Source organism: Vombatus ursinus, unplaced genomic scaffold, assembly GCF_900497805.2.
Source record: "Vombatus ursinus unplaced genomic scaffold, bare-nosed wombat genome assembly UNPS02014837.1, whole genome shotgun sequence".
Classification (NCBI taxonomy): Eukaryota; Metazoa; Chordata; class Mammalia; order Diprotodontia; family Vombatidae; genus Vombatus; species Vombatus ursinus.
The window spans coordinates 3,503,755-3,521,381 of NW_020954615.1; the positions used below are offsets into that span (position 1 = coordinate 3,503,755).

The 17,627-nt window shown below is 49.8% G+C and overlaps 1 protein-coding gene across 1 annotated transcript; it reads left to right on the forward strand.

The window, feature by feature from the left end:
* The first annotated feature begins 1,205 nt into the window (after positions 1 to 1,205).
* R3HCC1 (R3H domain and coiled-coil containing 1) lies at positions 1,206 to 16,042 on the forward strand. Its single transcript, XM_027839905.1, is given in 9 exon segments — positions 1,206 to 1,259; positions 1,261 to 1,353; positions 5,195 to 5,322; positions 9,689 to 9,826; positions 10,412 to 11,003; positions 12,485 to 12,660; positions 13,591 to 13,661; positions 13,765 to 13,860; positions 15,716 to 16,042. Coding segments are annotated over 9 exon segments (1,479 nt in total). The 3' UTR covers positions 15,847 to 16,042.
* The last annotated feature ends 1,585 nt before the right edge of the window (positions 16,043 to 17,627 follow it).

A 17,627-nucleotide genomic window follows, 5' to 3' on the forward strand; every position in this document is an offset into this window, starting at 1 on the left:
ACTTCAAATCTGGCCTCAGACACTTACTAGCTGTGTGACCCTGGGCAAGTCACTTCACCCTGTTTGCCTCAGTTTCTTCATCTGTAAAACCAGCTGGAAATGGCAAACCACTCCAGTATCTTTGCTAAGAAAACACCAAATGGGGCCACAAAGAGTCAGACACAACCGAACAACAAAAACAGGATAGATGGGACCTGAGACGTGATCTAGATTTTTTTTTACAGATGAGGAAATTGAGACTTGGAAAGAGAAAGTGACTTATCCAAATTACCCAGGAGCTCTCTCTCAGCAGAGCCAGACAGTGGAAAGAGCCCTGGGTTTGGAGACAGAGGTCCTGAATTTGAGCCCCAGAGCTGTTGGGACAATTCACTTGGTCCTCAGTTTCCTGTTCTATAAAATGGATGTGTTGGATGAGATAACATTTCATGTCCCTTCCAGCTCCGGGCACCTATGAGTCTTTGTACTACAGGTGCAGATGTGTTCTCAAAATCACCGAGCAACATTAAGGAGTGGGTTTAGTGGCCCCGGTTGCTCAGCCTTCTCCCTGTGTGAATGTCGTATCTGTATGTCTAGTTTTGCTGTGTCCTCAGCTGAGTTTAAGCTCCTTACTTGAGTAGAGATTTGTTTCATTCTGTGACCCCGGTGCCTGGCACATAATTAGACTGTGATTTTCCTGAGGATAGGCACTGTCTTTTGCCTCTTTTTGTATCCTGATCTCTTAGCACAGTACGTGGCAAATAGTAGGCACTTAATAAATGTTTATTGATTGGTTATCGATTAATAGTTGCTTAATAGATTCTTGATTGATTGAGTCGAGGGAACGTGGGGTTTGAATCCTGATTCTGCGTGACGTCGGATAAGTCACTTCTCTGGACCTCGGTTTCCTCAGCTGCTAAAGGAGCTGATCGTAGGATCGTAGATTTAGAACTGAGATTTAGAGCCCTTCTGCTAAAGAAGGAGGGCTCTAAATCTACGATCCTATGTCATGTCTGTAGCAAAGCTCAGGAAATGTTTGGGGGCGAGGTGCCAGGAACAGAGCACGGAATTTAGAAACAGAAGTCAGCTCTGCCTGTTACCAACTGTGGGGCATTGGGGAAAGTCCCTTCGCTCCCTCGGGTCCTCAGTTTCCTTTTCTGTAAAAGGAAGGGATTGGACGAGATGCGTTCCCACTCAGGTCGCGGCTGGAGACCTGAACATTTGTTGCCATGCCTCCCCCGGGCCGCGGGGTGGAGCTGCGGCCCCGCCCGGGGATTTGGGTTTTTTTTTTTTTTTGAGGCAGGGAGGGGCGAGTCAGGGAGAGGAGGAGGGTCAGAGCCTAGGAGTGACTGCAGCTCCGAGGTCCGGCCGCGGTGAGTGTCTTGGGGACTCAGCGTTGGGGGCAGTGGGGGTGGGGAGTGTTGCGCACTGCACAAAGTGCATGGGGTGGGGGTGGGGTTACCTGGGAGACCCCCCCCGCCCCCACCCGTCAACTTCACGTCCTTGCTAGGGGGCCGGGAGGCCCGCGAGGGAGCGATCCCGCCCTGGGAGTGGGGGAGGGGGCGGCGCTGCCTCCGGGTCTGCGTCTTCCTGGCGAGGACCCTGGAGCCCAAAGCGAGCGTGCGCGCACCCCCTGCCCCCAGCGCCGGCGGGACCCCGGGCTCCCGGCAGCTCCCTCCCCTCCCCCGCCGACCGATCCGGGACCTAGCTCATCCCCACCCCTTCCCCCTCCCCCGCGGTGCGCTACAATGTAGCCCTGGGTGACCTCCCGCGGCAGATCGAGAAGCGATAGCCCAGAGGTCACCTAGTGCAACTCTGCTTTTTACCGAGCAAAAGTTCGAACTTGGATCGTTAGAGTTGCAAAGGGCCTAAGGGCAGAGGACGTTAGAATAAACGTTACAGTAGAATGGAGGGTGTTAGATTAGAACGTAAGATGTTAAACAGTGCAGAACAACGTAGAATGTTACAGTAACCAGAACAATATAGAATGTTGGAATAGAGCATAGAATGTTAGAACACAACGTAGGGTGTTACAACAGAACACCAATGCTACACTAGGTAGAAGAAAGTAGAATGTTAGAATAAGATGTAGAACATTACAATAGAATGTAGAATGTTACAATAAATTGAACAATGTAAAATGTTACAATAGAACGAAGGCTTACCATAGAGACGTAGAACTTGGACTCTTAGTATAATCAGAGCATATTATGTTGCACTAGAACGGTCTCTTAGGTGCTGAAGAAAGTCTTTAACTAGACCTGGAGTCTGGAAAACCATGCACCTTCTAACAAGGACAAAGCACTTAACCTCCCTCAGCCTCATTTTCCCCATCTATAAAATGGGGGGGAGGGTGATAGTAGTATTTACCTTGCCTGGTTATTGTGAAGAAACCATCAGATAATTTTTTTATACATAAAGTCGTGCAAAACATTTTTATATAAGCCATGCTGCAAAAGAAAATACACACGCAAACACAAACAAGAAAAAACTTATTAAAAGTGAAAAAAATATACTTCGGTCTGCACTCAGAGTTCATCAGTTAGCTCTCTGGAATTGGAAAGCATTTTTCATCATGGATTCTTTGGGATTGTTCTGGATCTTTGTTTTGATCAGAGTAGCTAAGTCTTTCACTATCCATCATTGTTACAATATTGTGTTCAGTGTTCTCCTGGTTATGCTCACTTCACTTTATATCAGTTCATATAATTCTTCCCAGGTTTTTCTGAAGTCCGCTTGCCCCTAATTTCTTATAGCACAATAGTACTCCATCACAATCATATACCACAACTTATTCAGCCGTTCTCCAATTGCTGGACATCCCCTCAATTTTCAATTGTTTGCCATCACAAAAAGAGCTGCTGTAAATATTTTTCACAAACAGGTCCTTTTCCCTTTTCTTTGATGTCTTTGGGAAACAGTACTGCTATTGCTGGGTCAAGGGGTATGCACACTTTTATAGACCTTTGGCCATAATTCTAAATTTCTCTCTAGAATGATTGGATCAGTTTACAACTCCACCAACAGGACATTAGTGTCCCAATTTTTCGACATCCCCTCCAGCATTTGTCATTTTCCTCTTCTGTCATATTAGCCAATCTGATAGGTGTGAGGTGGTATCTCGGAACTGTTTTAATTTGCATTTCAATGAGATAATATTTATAAAGCACTTTGCAGGTTTTAAAGTGCTAATAAATACTAGCGATTATTAATATTAATATTAATTCCCCTGGGAGCATCCTGGAATAGGAAATAGAATGTCAGAGCTGATGGAGACTTAGAGGTCCTTTAGTCCAGCCTCTTCATTTTACAGAGGAAACTGTAGATTTTAGGATGTCTGAATTGGAAGAGGTCTTAGAATCTTGAATGTTGGGTTAAGAAATAGAGTGTCTGAGTTGGGAAGCACCTTAGGCGACCTCTAGTGGTAAAGCTAGTAGAGTGCTATGCAAACTTGTCCTTTCTCCATACCTTTGTACTGGCCATCTCCCATGGCCCAGACACTCCTCCCTTACCTCCAATTCCCGCTCTTCCTTACTCTTTCTTGAGCACCTTCTGCAAGAAGCACTTCCTGATCTCTCCACCTGCTAGTGTCATCCCTCCCCAACTGCCTTGTCTTTCTGGTTTGTTTATACACAAATAAATGGTGCCTCCCACAAGAGAGTGTTAAGAGTAGGCATTTTGTGTGTGTCTGTCTCCCCACACTTTGCACAGGGCTTGGCACATGGTTGGCACTTAACATAAGCTTATCCATTGATTGGCTTGAAATCAGGGGATGAATACCCTGCCTCAGACACTTCCCAGCTGGCTGACCCCAGACACTTCATTTACCTTCTCCGGTCATATGAAAAGGTAGGATGGTGTGAATTCCAAGGTGCCTTCCAGTTCTCAGTCATGTGCCTGTGATTTGGCATTTTACAGAGGAGGCGTTAAAACAGATGGATGTCAGATCTGAAAGGAGTCAAACTCACAATGATAGAAAAAGATTAAGCGTCAGAGCTGGGGAGGACCTCAGAGGTCTTCTGGTCTAGCTCTTCTTAAACTGGCGGTCTCGACCCCGTATAGGGTTGCAAAAAATTTGGCAACAGTAAAAGGTTTCTGAATATGCAACAACTAACAATTAATTGCAAATCAAATACATAATGAATCCAAGGTGTTTCTGGTAGCGTTTGCCTGTATTGCATCGCACAACCTCACTGCAGCTTTGATTCTGAGCACACAGCATGTGCACTTTGCACTGTGCATACTGTCATGCCATGCAACGCCAATAAACACTGCCAAGATGTGAAAAGGGGTCTCGAGTGGAAAAAGTTTCAGAAGCCCTGATCTCAACCAAGCTTCTCATTTTATTAAGGAATGAACTCAGAGAGTTTAAGCAGCGGGTCTGAGGTCACCTAGTTCCTAAGTGGCAAAGCTCATTTGGGAGCCCAGTCCTCTGGCTTCAACACTAGTGAGGGAAGGGTCCAGTCAAGGGAAGGGAGGGAACAAGCATCTGTTTAGCACTTACTATGTGCCAAGCACTGTGCTAAGCACTTTTACAAATATCATCTCACTGGATCCTTAAAACAATCCTGGGAGGTAGGTGCTGTTATTATCCCAGTTTTACAGTTGAGGAAACTAAGACAGACAGAGGTTAAGTGACTTGCTCAGGGTCACCCAGCTAGGGTTTGGGCTCAGGTCTTGGACTCTAAGCCCAGTGCTCTCATAATAATATAATAACATTTGCATGACCTAGCTTACTCATTCATTTTGAGGATCAAGTGACATTGGATATGAACACACTTGGTCACCATTGGGGGGGGCGGGGAAGAGGCGCTACGTGAGTTCTACTTTGCTTCCAAGTATATGGCCAGGCATCACACCCAGGCCTAACTCTAGGCCAGAACTCGCCATCAAATCGCAGCCAGTTCTGTAGTGTGGAGGTACTTGGAGGTTTGGTGTGCAAAGCTGTTGGTGGCAATACTCCATAGAGATCTGGACTGTGGTCATAGGTTGTTGGCATCACAGTTCCAGGGACCTCAAAGGCCAACAGTCTCATTTTACAGCTGGAGAAGCCAGAGGGGAAGTGACCTGCCCCATGTCAGGTTTTTTTTCCTCTGTAAATCAGGACTGATGGTCTTCCCTTCCCCCTGGGACTTTTTGGAAGGGAGAACTTGGATCCTTGTTCTCATCATCCTCGAGTTCCTTGTCTGACATTACAATCTCTTGGTCTTTTGTGCAGGACTCCTCAGAGTTCACCCTGGCCCTGCTCAGCCTGGATGGTGTTGTCCTCTCCCCAACAGAGAATGACTTTGTCCTCCATGTCAAGGAGGAACTGGACCGATTCCTCCTGCAGAAGCAGCTGTCCAGGTGAGGTCACTTGGGGGCAGAGAGCCGGAGGGGCCGGTTGCCAATCTAATCCCCTGTCAGCATACAAAGTGGTGCTTGGTTCCAGTGTATGCACTGACCCCTCCGTTTCCTCTCACCCAGATCAGTTCACATGTTGGAAGCAGTCAGTCACAGTTAGGAAGGTGTATATAGTCTGTGGCCACATTAAACAAAAGGAAACATTGGCCCAGAGAGAGATCGGGGTCAAGAACCTTGACCATCTTTGCCCAAGAGAGATAGCGTGGCATAGACGGAGTGTGGGCCTTCGAATCAGGAAGAGCTGGGTTTGAATCCTGCCTCTTACATGTATTAGCTTTGTGACCACTTGAGTCACTTAGACTTCACCAAGCCTCAGTGTCCTCATCTCTAAAATGGGGGTAATGATAATACCTATGGCACTGACCTCACAGGGTGGTTGTGAGGTGTAGATGAGATTCTGTAATTATAGTAGCCCACATTTACACAGCATTTTACAAATATCTCTTTTGATCCTAGCAAGAACCTTGTGAAGGTGATGTTGTATCATTTACATACATGTCACCTCCGACGTTATAATGTAAGCTTCTTGAGGACAGGGATTTTTCTTTGTATCCCCAGCACTCGAAGAAGGCCTAGCACATAGTATGTGCTTTGTAGATACTTGTTGATGGGCTCACTGATGGATTGGACAATCAATCTCAAATCCCCTTATCAAATGAGGTAATTTATTAAAGTACTTTGTCAACTTTAAAGTATATATGTTCAGGGCGCAGTGGATAGAGCACTGGACCTAAGTCAGGACAACATGAGTTCAAATCTTCAGACACTTCCTAGCTGTGTGATCCTAGGCAAGTCACTTCACCCTGTTTGCCTCAGTTTCCTCCTCTGTAAGACTGAGATGATGTAACACCTACCTCTCAGGGTTCTGGTGAGGAGTAAATGAGGTAATAATTGTTTTTTAAAAAAAGTGCTCAGCATAGTGCCTGACTGTTGTTATTGTTGTTGTTTGCCCTTTTTTCTTGAAGAGGACGATGACATCAGGGAGGTGATGTAAGTGAATTCACATGTAAGTGAATTGGATTTAAGTGAGGGGGGGCTGTGTAAAATCACCAGCCTCACTTTCTCCTCTGGAGCTGTCTGGGTCCAGTGGCACGATATAGATCAGGACAACTGGAGATGGCCCTCGATGCAGTGGGAGACCTTGACCTTTTTAAGCTAAGGTCTTTAACAGGTCTCAGTGTGTCTGAGGCCACACCCATTCAGTGATTAAGGCTAGCCTCTTTACCTAATCCAAAAAGAAAAAAATCAAACTGGGAGGGTAAGACCTTCAAGGTTTCTGGCCAGAACTGAAGCAGTTGCTAATTACATTTACTCTGAGCAGATCAGGGCCCAAACAATGACCAAGTGGGGCTTGGTCTGGGACCTATTGTTGGCCGGTCAGTGGGTGATTTGGGGGTAAGGTGTGGTCCTTGGGAAAAAAAGGTTTCATTGGTCAAAATGTGCATTCCTTTGGGCAGAGCACCCTCAGGTAAGGGTATGATACCCTACATGGACAGAGGAAAGGGAAATAAAGAAAAAAAAAGGAAGGAAGGAAGGAGCAAGGGAGATAGCTGTGTTGCTCAACTGGCCAGTTCCAGTTGAGTCCCCAGTGGGGCAGCTCCTATTTCTGCTCCTAGAGGTTGTTGTTTGTCCTTTGTTCTCAAAGAGGACCATGGTGATGCCATGACATGCGAGTGCATTGGATTTAAGTGAGGGAGGGCTGTGTAAAGTCCCCAGCCTCACTTTCTCCTCCAGAGACACCTGGGCCCAGTGGCGAGATAGAGATCAGGACGACTCACAGTGCTTGGCACACTTTAAAGCACTAGCTGTGAAGGGTATTATCTTCATTGTCATCATCGTTATTATTGATCTGGGGCAGGTAGGTGGTGCAGCGGATAGAGTGCTGGGCCTCGAGTCAGGAAGACCTGAGTTCAGCCTCAGACACTTACTAGTGTGACCCTGGGCAAGTCACGTCCCTGGTTGCCTCAGTTTCCTCATCTGTAAAATGAGCTGGAGAAGGAAACGGCAAAGCAATCCAGTACCTCTGCCGAGGAAACCCCAAGTGGGGTCTTAAAGGTACTGATCAGTTCGTCTTCGTTCCTGGGACCATGACTTAAGAGCTGGTTGAGCCCTCAGAGGTCATCAGTCCAACTCCCAGTCAACAAGCATTGCCTTTGTGCCTGGCACGGATGAATCCACAGAGGCCCAAGACATTGAATTGCCCAGGGTCACACAGCTCGGATGTGTCTGGGGCAGGATTCAAACCCTGGCCCTCACGATTCCAAGTCCAGTGAGTGCTCTGTTCCTATCCCCACCCCCGCCCTGCTGCCTCTGGTATGTAAATAGTCTCTGACTCCAAAGTCTGACCTAAACGAGTCATTCATATTCTCAGTGCCCTGTGCTGACTGTGAACACATTCAGCCCAGGTCCCAGCAGGCTCAGCCCCTCTCATCTGCCGCTTGACAAGCCTGGTGACCGCAGACAAGTCATTTCTCTTGTCAGGGCCTTGATTACCTCATCTGCCAAGTGAAGATGGCAGGTGAGGTGGCACTCGGGTCCCTCTCTAGCTGAAATATCTTGTGCCCGCAGCATGGTGTGGGACAGACTCCTGTCTTGGGAGGGCCAGCCCTCACTGTGGTGCTTTCTAAGCCTCGCTGTGACCTTGGCAAATTGCTTGGCCTCTCTCAGCCTCAGTTTCCTCATCTGTAAAATGAGGGGCATAGACTAGACCACCTCTGAGGGCCCGCCTGGGTCTGAGTCAGTGACAGTATCCTGCCCGAGCTCCTTGGGAGACCCCTAATCCTCCACGCTCTTCTTTCCCAGCCATGACAAGACAGATCTGGACACAGTGCTGGAAACTCTTCAGAGCTATTTATATCCATCCTTTCATTTAAGCCCCTCAGCAGCCCTGTGAGGTAGCTAGTAAAGTTAGTCATTGTTGTGCCCATCTTTCAGATGGTGGGACTGAGGTTCAGAGAGACAAAGACTTGCTCAGAAGAGTGACTGACCTTGGAGCCCGAAGACCTGGGTTCCGATCTCAGTCTTGACCCCCAGTAGTTGCGTGACCGTGGGCCTCAGTTTCCTCATTTACAGAATGAATCATTGGACTAGATGACCGCCAAAAGTCCCTTCTTGTTCCAGATCTGTGATGTTGAACGTCACAGGGGGGATGGGAACCAGGTCTCCTTGGCCCTGCCCGCACACGCATCCCCCCACCCCAGCCCTTGTAGCATTTCTTCTGCCTGCAGAGATGAGGGCTTGGGCGGCCCATCGTCTCAGAATCTGAGGGTCAATGGGATCTCTCAGACTGGCCGGTCCTGACAAGCGGTCCTACGGCCTCTGCATGAAGACCTTCAAAGGGGGGAGCCAGCCCCCTAGTGCTCAGAGGCCAAGCAGGACAGGGCTTAGCCCTGGTCCATGGGACAGGCCTTCAGAGACTTGGAGGTGGTTCTAGGAGCTCCTGAGGCTCATCCTCTCCGTGCTAGACCCGCTAAGTTCCTTCAAGTAGCCGCCATATAATACGGACTAAAGACCCTTCGTAGTCCTGACCTCTCCTAACTGTGGTGCCCAGAACTGAGCCCAGTACTCCAGATTTGGGCAGAGGCCAGTGAGATAGTCACCTCCTTCTACCTTGAAGCTATGCCCCTGGAAACTATTCTGCAAAAGTTATGTGAATGAATGAATGAACGAACGAACGAACGAACGAACGAACGAACGAATGAATGAACGAATGAATGAATGAATGAATGAAAAGGCATTTGTAAGCACCTACTCTGTGCCAGCTACACTACAAACATTGGAAATGCAAATACAAAGGGAAAATAGTCCCTGCCCTCAAGGAATTTAATGGAGGAAACAGCAGAGATGGGGGATGGAATGTGTCTGGGGAGACTCATAGACAGTCAGTAGACCTAGAGGGACTTTCACGCGGCAATATTGGTATTAATTTGGCTGGTGTTCCTAGAGCAAGTAGGGGCTGAGGGTGGAAGCGACGGGCTAGGCCTTCCCTGCCTAGCCCCAGTACCTTGGTGGGTTGGTTCTAGATGGGATTTGAAGTATGAGGCTGGTTGGATATAGAGGGTAGGAGAACGTGAAGGAGCAGAAGGTGGGGTGGGACTGGGGGGTACTCCTCCTCCTTCCCTTCCAGTCCTCCTGAGCTCTTTCAGTGTGGGCTGAGTAGATGGTTTGGCTCCTTCAAGTGGTTCTCAGGGTTACTGCTTTGGAGGGAGCTGCCTTGCTCCCCTCCCCCTTCCCAGCCCAGGACAGCACTAGGGGATCCCCCAGGGACTGGAGCCAGCCTGCCTAATGCCCTCACACCTCTCTTCCACAGAGTACTGCTGTTCCCACCCCTCTCAAGTCGTCTCCGGTACTTGATCCACCGAACGGCCGAGAATTTCGATCTCCTGAGCAGCTTCTCAGTTGGGGAGGGCTGGAAGAGGAGGACCGTCATCTGTCACCTGGACACCAGGTGCGAAGCCCAGCTCCCCAGGGCTGAAATCCTGGAGGAGAAACGTGGCCTCTCCCACTCCACTGGTGGACTCTGGGATCGGCTCTCCAGTTTCTGAATGGAGAACGCATTTGGGGGCCTAGGAGCCAGGGACCCTCTTTGGGACACAGCCCCCGACATGGACTTGAGCCTTCCTCTTATCAAATCAGGCCCCACGTTTGCTTTGTTAACCTGAATACATGACCCTGAGCAAGGTCGGGTGCTTCCAGTCAGAAGACCTGGGTTTGATCCTCAGTTTTGCCGCTCACTATCTCTGTGACTTTGGGCAAGTTACTTCAACTTTCTGTACCTCAGTTTCCTCAAATGTTAAAGGAGGAGACTGGACTTCCTGGCCCCTAAGGTCCCCATCGGCTCCAAATCTGTGGTCCTGTAATCCTATATTACCTCACCTCTCCAGGCTTTCACTTTTTCATCTGTAAGATGGGAAGAAGAATACCTTCCTTCCCTGAGTCTCAGGGCCCTTTTCCCTCAAATGCTACAGAAATGAGTTATCGTTAGAGTGCCCCGTGGCCACATAGAACACCTCTTGTCCCACTTTGCTTCTAGGTTACCGAATTTGGATAACTTCTCTCCCTCCAACCCGGTCACTGGCCGCCAGGGCAAGTCCCGAAGGCCCTGGGCCAACTTAGCCCAGCAACCAGCCCCTGGGTCCCGGGCTCAACGGCCGGTCCGGAGGCAGCGTGGCCGCAAACCCGACCAGGCGCTGTACGTGCCTCGGGCGCTACGCGGGAAGTCTGAGGAAGCTGCGGACCTGTCCCTGCCAGAGGCGGGTATTGGGGACGGGCATGGGGACTCGATTAGAAAGATCCCAGAAGAACCCAAAGACGTTGGCAGTCCGGACCGGGACCCTGACCCTGACCCCAAACTCCCCCCTCAGGCAGTGCCTGGAGTGGCAGGAGATGTAAAAGACCAGAACCAAAAGGCCCCAGGTGAGCCTGAGCCAGACTCGGATGAGCTGGGTCCCCCTGGCTCCACGAGCCCGTCAAGGGAGGCTGACTGCCAGGAGGCAGAGGATCAGCTCAGCTCCAATCTTCAGCTCTCCCCGGAGGACAGGAAGAAGGTCTTCCTCGTGAAGTTTGGGGAGGGAGAGGAAGACTTCGGCCATTCAGAGGATGAGTCTGTTGAGCTGATACAGGAGGTAACAGGCCCCTTGGGTCCTGAAGTGGGAGACCATAGACAGGGTGGCTGGGGGGAGAGGAAGGCCCTCAGACGCCGTAGGGTGACAGCATGTCAGTGCCAGGAGGGCCTCTGTCCAAAAGCCTCCACACAGCCGTGTTTCTAGGGATGTGGAGGAGAAGGAAACTGAGGCAGGCATCAGTTACCAGGGTCACACAACTCGGAAGATCTGAGGTCAGATCTGAACTCAGGCCTTCCTGACTCCATGGTGCCACCTACCTGGGTGAGCTAGGAAAGAACCTAGAAGGAACAGGTGAAAGCCATGCCCATTTTAAAGATGGGGAAACTTGAGACCTGAAAGGGTTTCATGACTTGCCCAAGTCTCTTTCTTGATCCCCAACCCAGCATTCAGTTTACTCCCATGCTGGGGAAGGATCTCATCATTAGCCCCTTCCTCCTAACCCACCAAAAAAAACCCCAAAACCCACCCCACTCTTTTAAAAGTCCCTCTACAACTGCAAGAAACTGCATTCAGAAGCCCCCAGAGACATTTTGGGGTGACATACTGGGAACGGAAAGAGCCCCACAAGTCACTGACTGCAGCCCCCTGAAGCCCAGGGTCATACAGGCAGTGCGTGCGACAGGAGGGTTGGGAGCCCGTGGCCCCTGACTCCAGGGACTCCCAGAGTTTGTTCTGCCCCCAGCCCCGTCCCTGGCAGGGCTCTGGGCTCTCACGTTCATCCATAGGGTCATAGGAACATAAGAAGGGCCTTGAAAGATCAGCAGGTCCAAGCCCGATGGGAGAACTGAGAGCCAGAGTCCAGAAGGGATTCATATGCAGGCTGGCCAGCAAAAGGCAGGGCGGGGTAGTGGATGGGGCCTGCCTCCAAGCCGGGAGAGCAGGGGCCATGGCTGGCCTCAGACACACAGCAGCTGGGTGCCTCCAGGCCACTCGCTCTGACATCGAGCTGAAGTCATTGTGAATGTGCCTTCGTGGAGGAAGTGGCCATTCTGGGCGTCCCTCACACCTGTAAGTCCAGACCAGTCCACAGACACGTGTGCATGTTCACATGTCCACAGGCACACACACTGTGCACGTTTGTAGCACTACACTCACATACACATATGATGTGCATCGGTGCCCACTACATGTGCACACACACATGCATGTGATGCATCAGACACAATATGCCACACTCACATGTGAATATACCCATCACATGTACACACACGTATACACACGCCTACTGCACATATAACACACTCACATGTATATGCTCACTCATCCACACATGCTTGCATACACATTCACATACGCACACGTACACACACCTACACACACATAGCTGCTCAGTGACAGAACTGGAGTTTGACCCCTGCCCCCATTCTCTGACTCTGTATCGAGGGGCTTTTCTGCTCCTCCCAGGTACCACTTTGTCAGCTCCACTGGCCCCCTTGTCTCGGGCAGGCCTCCCCAAAGATTCCCCTCTGGCCTGTCCCCAGATCATGGACAACGTGGTTGACCGAGAGATTCAGATTGAGAAGGTCCACGTGGACAGCTGCTACCTGATGGATGAGCAGATGTGGGGGGAGAATGGCTTTGGCCACGTGGTGGAAATCTACGACTTTGAGCCTTCCTTGAAGACGGAGGACCTCATGGCGGCGTTTTCGGAATTTCAGTGAGTGGCCAGGGGGAGGGGGGTGGTGGGGGGGGGGGGGAGCTGGGGCCAGGGAGGAATGTGGGCTGGAGAGAGATGGAGCCTTGACCTGCAGAAAAAGCCAGTGGGGCGATCCTGGACACCCTGCCCTGGCGTCATCATTTCCATCCCCAGAGGGTGATTCCTTCTTGTCTTCTGCTCCTGCTGGCCTCAATCCCCATCATTCCAAAGGTGAAGCTGGCTAGCTCAGTGTGCCACTGGGGCTGGCAGGGGGCCAGGTGCGGGCATTTCATTGCTCCATGTGAGAGAGTGTCTTGACAGTAATCTGAGGGAAGGGTTTAGGATTTGAGCGGCCCTGGGTTCAGATGCCACCTCTGCCACTGACTGGGGCTATGACAGACTTCCTCGGCCTCAGTTTCCTCACCTGTAAAAGGAGGGGTTGCATGTGGCGACCTCCGAAGTGCCCTCCAGCCTAGACCCATGATCCTGTGAAGCCACTTTGCTTCATTCAGCCTTGGTTTCCCCATCCTTGGATTGAGGGAGACGGACTGGAGAGGACCTCTGTCCTACGGTCCCTGCCTGCCCCAGGTCTGTGATCCTGTCACATGCCTTCTAGCTCTAAATACGTGATCCCTCCCCAATAGTAACAAGAACAACAGTTCACATCTGTGTCATTATTTAAGGTTTGCAAAGCACTTTACAAATACCCTCCTGTTTGTCCTTCACGTCAGCCCGGGGAAGTGAGTGTTGTTATTAAACCCAATTTACAGATGAGGAAACTGAGAATCTGAGAAATGAAGTGATGTGGCTTGGGGGGGAGGTCACACAGTAGAGAATGGGACATGTTTGAGGACTGAGGAGGGAGGGATGTTTCCTGGAAGGTTTTGAGAGAGGAAGCTTCTGTCCAGTTGTATTTTCTTTTAAACTCTGACACGTCTTCTTTCCCCACAGGGAGAAGGGGTTCAAGATCCAGTGGGTGGATGATACTCACGCTTTAGGCATCTTTCCTTGCCTGGCATCAGGTAATAGGCCTTGTGTTGTTCGGCCTGTACTTGGGGCTCCTCACACCTCCCCAGGCCCCCAGGGAGGAGCTCACTGACGTCCAGGTGTGTTCTCTCTCTGCAGCCAATGAAGCCTTGACCAGGGATTTCCCAGCACTGAAGATCCGCCCCCTCACTCAGGGAACCAAGCAGTCCAAGTTCAAAGCTCTCCAGCGTCCAAGTAAGAAACATCTACCTCTTGGGGTTATTGTGAGGAGCAAATGAGATAATATTGTAAAGTGCTAGAAAATCCTTGTTATAATTATTAGCTACTCCATCTATCCCTCTCTCCTTCCTTCTATTCATCCTGTCCTTCTATTAAGTCCCCACTGTGTGCCAAGCCTTGTATTGGGGTTTGGGTGAGAGCTCTTTGTCTGGGATGGGGATAATGCACCGACCCACCCAGATGGTGTGTGGTGTATGGACACAACATGACCCCTTCCAGAGGGTAAACAGAGAGGCGTGTGGTGCTTTATGAGGCCTGAGGAGGACGGGTAGTCACCAGTGATGGTTGGTGGGGGAGGCCGGCCTCCTCTTTGGAGTTGGCCTTCCCATGAACTGCCCGACTCCATTTTGTATACCCCCACTTTACGGATGAGGAAATTGAGGCACAGGTATTAAGTGACTTAACCAGGAGTTAGCTCATAAGATCATAGATTTAATGCTAAAAAGAAATTTAGGAGTCATCTAGTCCAACTTCCTCATTTTACAAATGGGAAAACAGGGCCTTAGGATCACACAGCTATTAAGTTGGGAGCAGGATTTGAATGCAGGTCTTTCTGACTCCAAATCCAGCCACCCTATCTGCCACACCACCTCTTAAAAGGAGTAATGTGGGGGAAAGTGACAAAAGTAGGTAGGAGTCACATTGTAGGGAGGAAGGAGCAAGCATTTATTAAGCACCTACTGTATGCCAGCACTGTGCTAAGTGCTCTACAAATATTATCTCGTTTGATCTTTACAACAACCCTGAGAGATAGGTGCTGTTATTGTCCTCATTTTACAGATAAGGAAACTCAGGCAGTCAGAGATTAAGTGACTTGCCCAGCATCACCCAGCTAGGAAGTGTTTGAGGCTGGATTTGAACTCAGGTGTTCCTGACTCCAGGCCTAGCCCACTACCCACTGTACCACCTAGCAGCCTCAAAGGCCCCATGCAGAGTTCAGCCATTGTTTAGGCAGAAGTGGGGCGGTGTTCAGAGTACTGGGTTTGTGGCGTGAGTATTCAATTTTCTTGCCAGCTGTGTGACACTGGTCAAGTAACTTGGTCTCTCTGGGCCTTGGTGCCGTGGGCTAGATCTGAGTGGATGACCTCCTAAGGTCTCTAGGGCTCTGAGGCCCGAGATCCTGTGGGAGCTATGTGCTGGGGGTGGGAGGAGGGGGACAGGTGCCTCAAAGCAGGCCTCCTCCTCCTCCCCACCCACCCCACTTCCTGGGGAGTCACCCCCTGTTTCTCTCCTTGCTTCCTGGTGGTTGTTCAGACAGGAGCTCTCTGGTAAACCCTGGATGATAGGATGGGGGCAAATCTGGGTACCAGGCTGAGGCCTAGCCTGAGATTCTGAGAGACTTTGAAGGATCACGGTCCTGACTGTCAGCTGAGGGGATGGGGGTGGGGGTGTCCAGGCTTTAGCACTTACTAAAATGTATGTGCTCTGGGACATCACTTCACGTCTGTGGGCCCTGGTTCCTTATCTATGAAATGGGGATAATCATCTTAGTTAACATTTATTAAGCACTTATACGTCAGGCGCTGCGCTAAGTGCCAGGGATACAGAGGAAAAGATGTGCTTTAAGGGGAAAAAGCTTTAGAAATAAGAGTTATTTGTGAATAATTGTTTTTAAAATGCCCCCATTTTACAGGCAGGGAAATTGAGAGGTAGGGAAGAGTTTTATTCCAGTCTAGGCAGAGAGGATCAGGGTCAGAGTCTGAGAGTCAGGGGCCTCCGCAGGAGGATCTCCCGAGGATCTAGGAATGCTGTGGTTCAGCCAGAGCTGAGCTCCCCGTTCAAAAGATGGTGCTGTCACTGTTGCTTTCAGAGCTCCTGCATTTGGCCAAGGAACGACCGCAGACCAGCACAGCTGTGGCCCGGAGGCTAGTGGCCCAGGCCCTGGGCCTCCAGAAGAGATACAGAGAACAGGTGAGGGCCAAGTCCCCTGCCCAACCTTAAGTCACCACGCTTCCCGACGGAGCAGCCTAGGATCCAAACTCGAGGGCTCTGGGGGCCGGCCCCCCTTAGACCAGGCCCAAGGACCAGCTCCAGCCAACAGTCATCACCGAAAGGTCACCAACCAAGGGTCCAAGCCTGGGGGCCTTGAGTATATTTTTAGATGTTGAGAAGAAAATTAAAAGTGGACTGGGTAAAAGTTGTATTGTCTTTTCCTTGATGCTGGCCCCATCACTGATAAATGGGCCATCCTCCCTGAGGGACACCAGGGGTCTTGTCCATCCCTCCTGGCTGCTTCTTTGTTAGATGGCCTAAAGACCGGGTTGGACGGGGGGAAGGGGGAGAAGGGGAGGCTGGGACTTGGCCCCAGAGGTATTTCTGCTGAATCAAGGCCCTTCGTTGGGTCTTTCCTCCTTTTCCCTAGTTATTCTACTTTTGCAGCAGAGTAAGACCCAGTGTCCTTCCTCTTTCTGCCTCTGATCAAACCACACAATGACTGGTCAGCTGGGTTGGGGGCCCCTTGGGGTTCTCCTTAAACGTGGAATGTCCGTGTGGGCTGTCAAGGGGATATGTCCATGTGGAAAACAGGAGTTAATGGCATCCCACTCTGAAGTCCTAATTGTGTCTGGTGAGGTGGAAGCCCCAGGAAGCCCCTTTCTGCTTTACCTTCCCTGAAATATCTGACCCACTGGCAAGTGGGTGGTGTTATTATCCCTTACAAAAGAATTTTAAATTTAATCTAGACCAGGACTGGTCTCAAACCTGTGAGTCGCTGGAGCTGAACAAAGCAGGTTAGAGACAGGTGAGTCGGGAATCAAAAAGAAGTTTAATTTCAGAGTGAGGAAAATAACTTGCAAGCAAAGTCCACCTTCCTGAGAACGGGGCTTGCCTGCTTATGGCAGGGTAGGGTTTTTTAAGCATGAAAACCACAAAAAGGTTGGACCATAACACAAAAGACAGGCATTCTTGGGTCATGTGAGTCCTACGTGAACATTCAAATCATTTAAGAGTCATTAAACCTTGTGATCATTCAGCGGGGCACAGAACCAGAGTCAGCATGGTGGGAGCAGGGGTGAAGTGCCTGGTTAGGTTCGCTTTGTCGGCTTCAGGTGCGACATTGTTAGCACATCAGGGGATTTGGTAACTTTCTGCTGTAGCATGTCGGCTATGATCTCAGCTCTCAGGTCGGGATCACCTGGAAAATAGGGGAGCTCCAACAAATCCAAACAAAATAATATAATCATTACCCATATATTAATTAATATGAAAATCATAAATTCCATGACAGCATCCCATTTATAGATAGGGAAACTGGAGCACAGGGGTCAAATAAACTGCTCAGGAAGTGTCTGAGGCAGGATTTTAACCCAGGCATTCCTGACTCCAAGTCCAGGGTTCTATCCATGATATTATGATGTGAGGTGGCTAGTTTTATCTGGGCAGGTGATAACTCTTACCAATTTTCTCATCCTGTCCTACTGTGTATAGTGGTAGATATAGTTCCACATGGTATCTTAAGAAATAGCTCTTTCAGGGGCAGCTAGGTGGTGCAGTGGATAGAGCACCAGCTGTGGAGTTAGGAGGACTTGAGTTCAAATGTGACCTCAGACACATAATAATACTTCCTAGCTGTGTGCCTCTGGGCAAGTTACTTAACCCCAATTGCCTCACTAAAAAAAGAAAGAAAGAAACAATTCTTTCAATGACCCAAGCTGTTCCATGACCAAAAAGAAAAAAATCTTCAAGTCAGTAATCTCCTGCTATTGCCGTATGGCCATGGATCA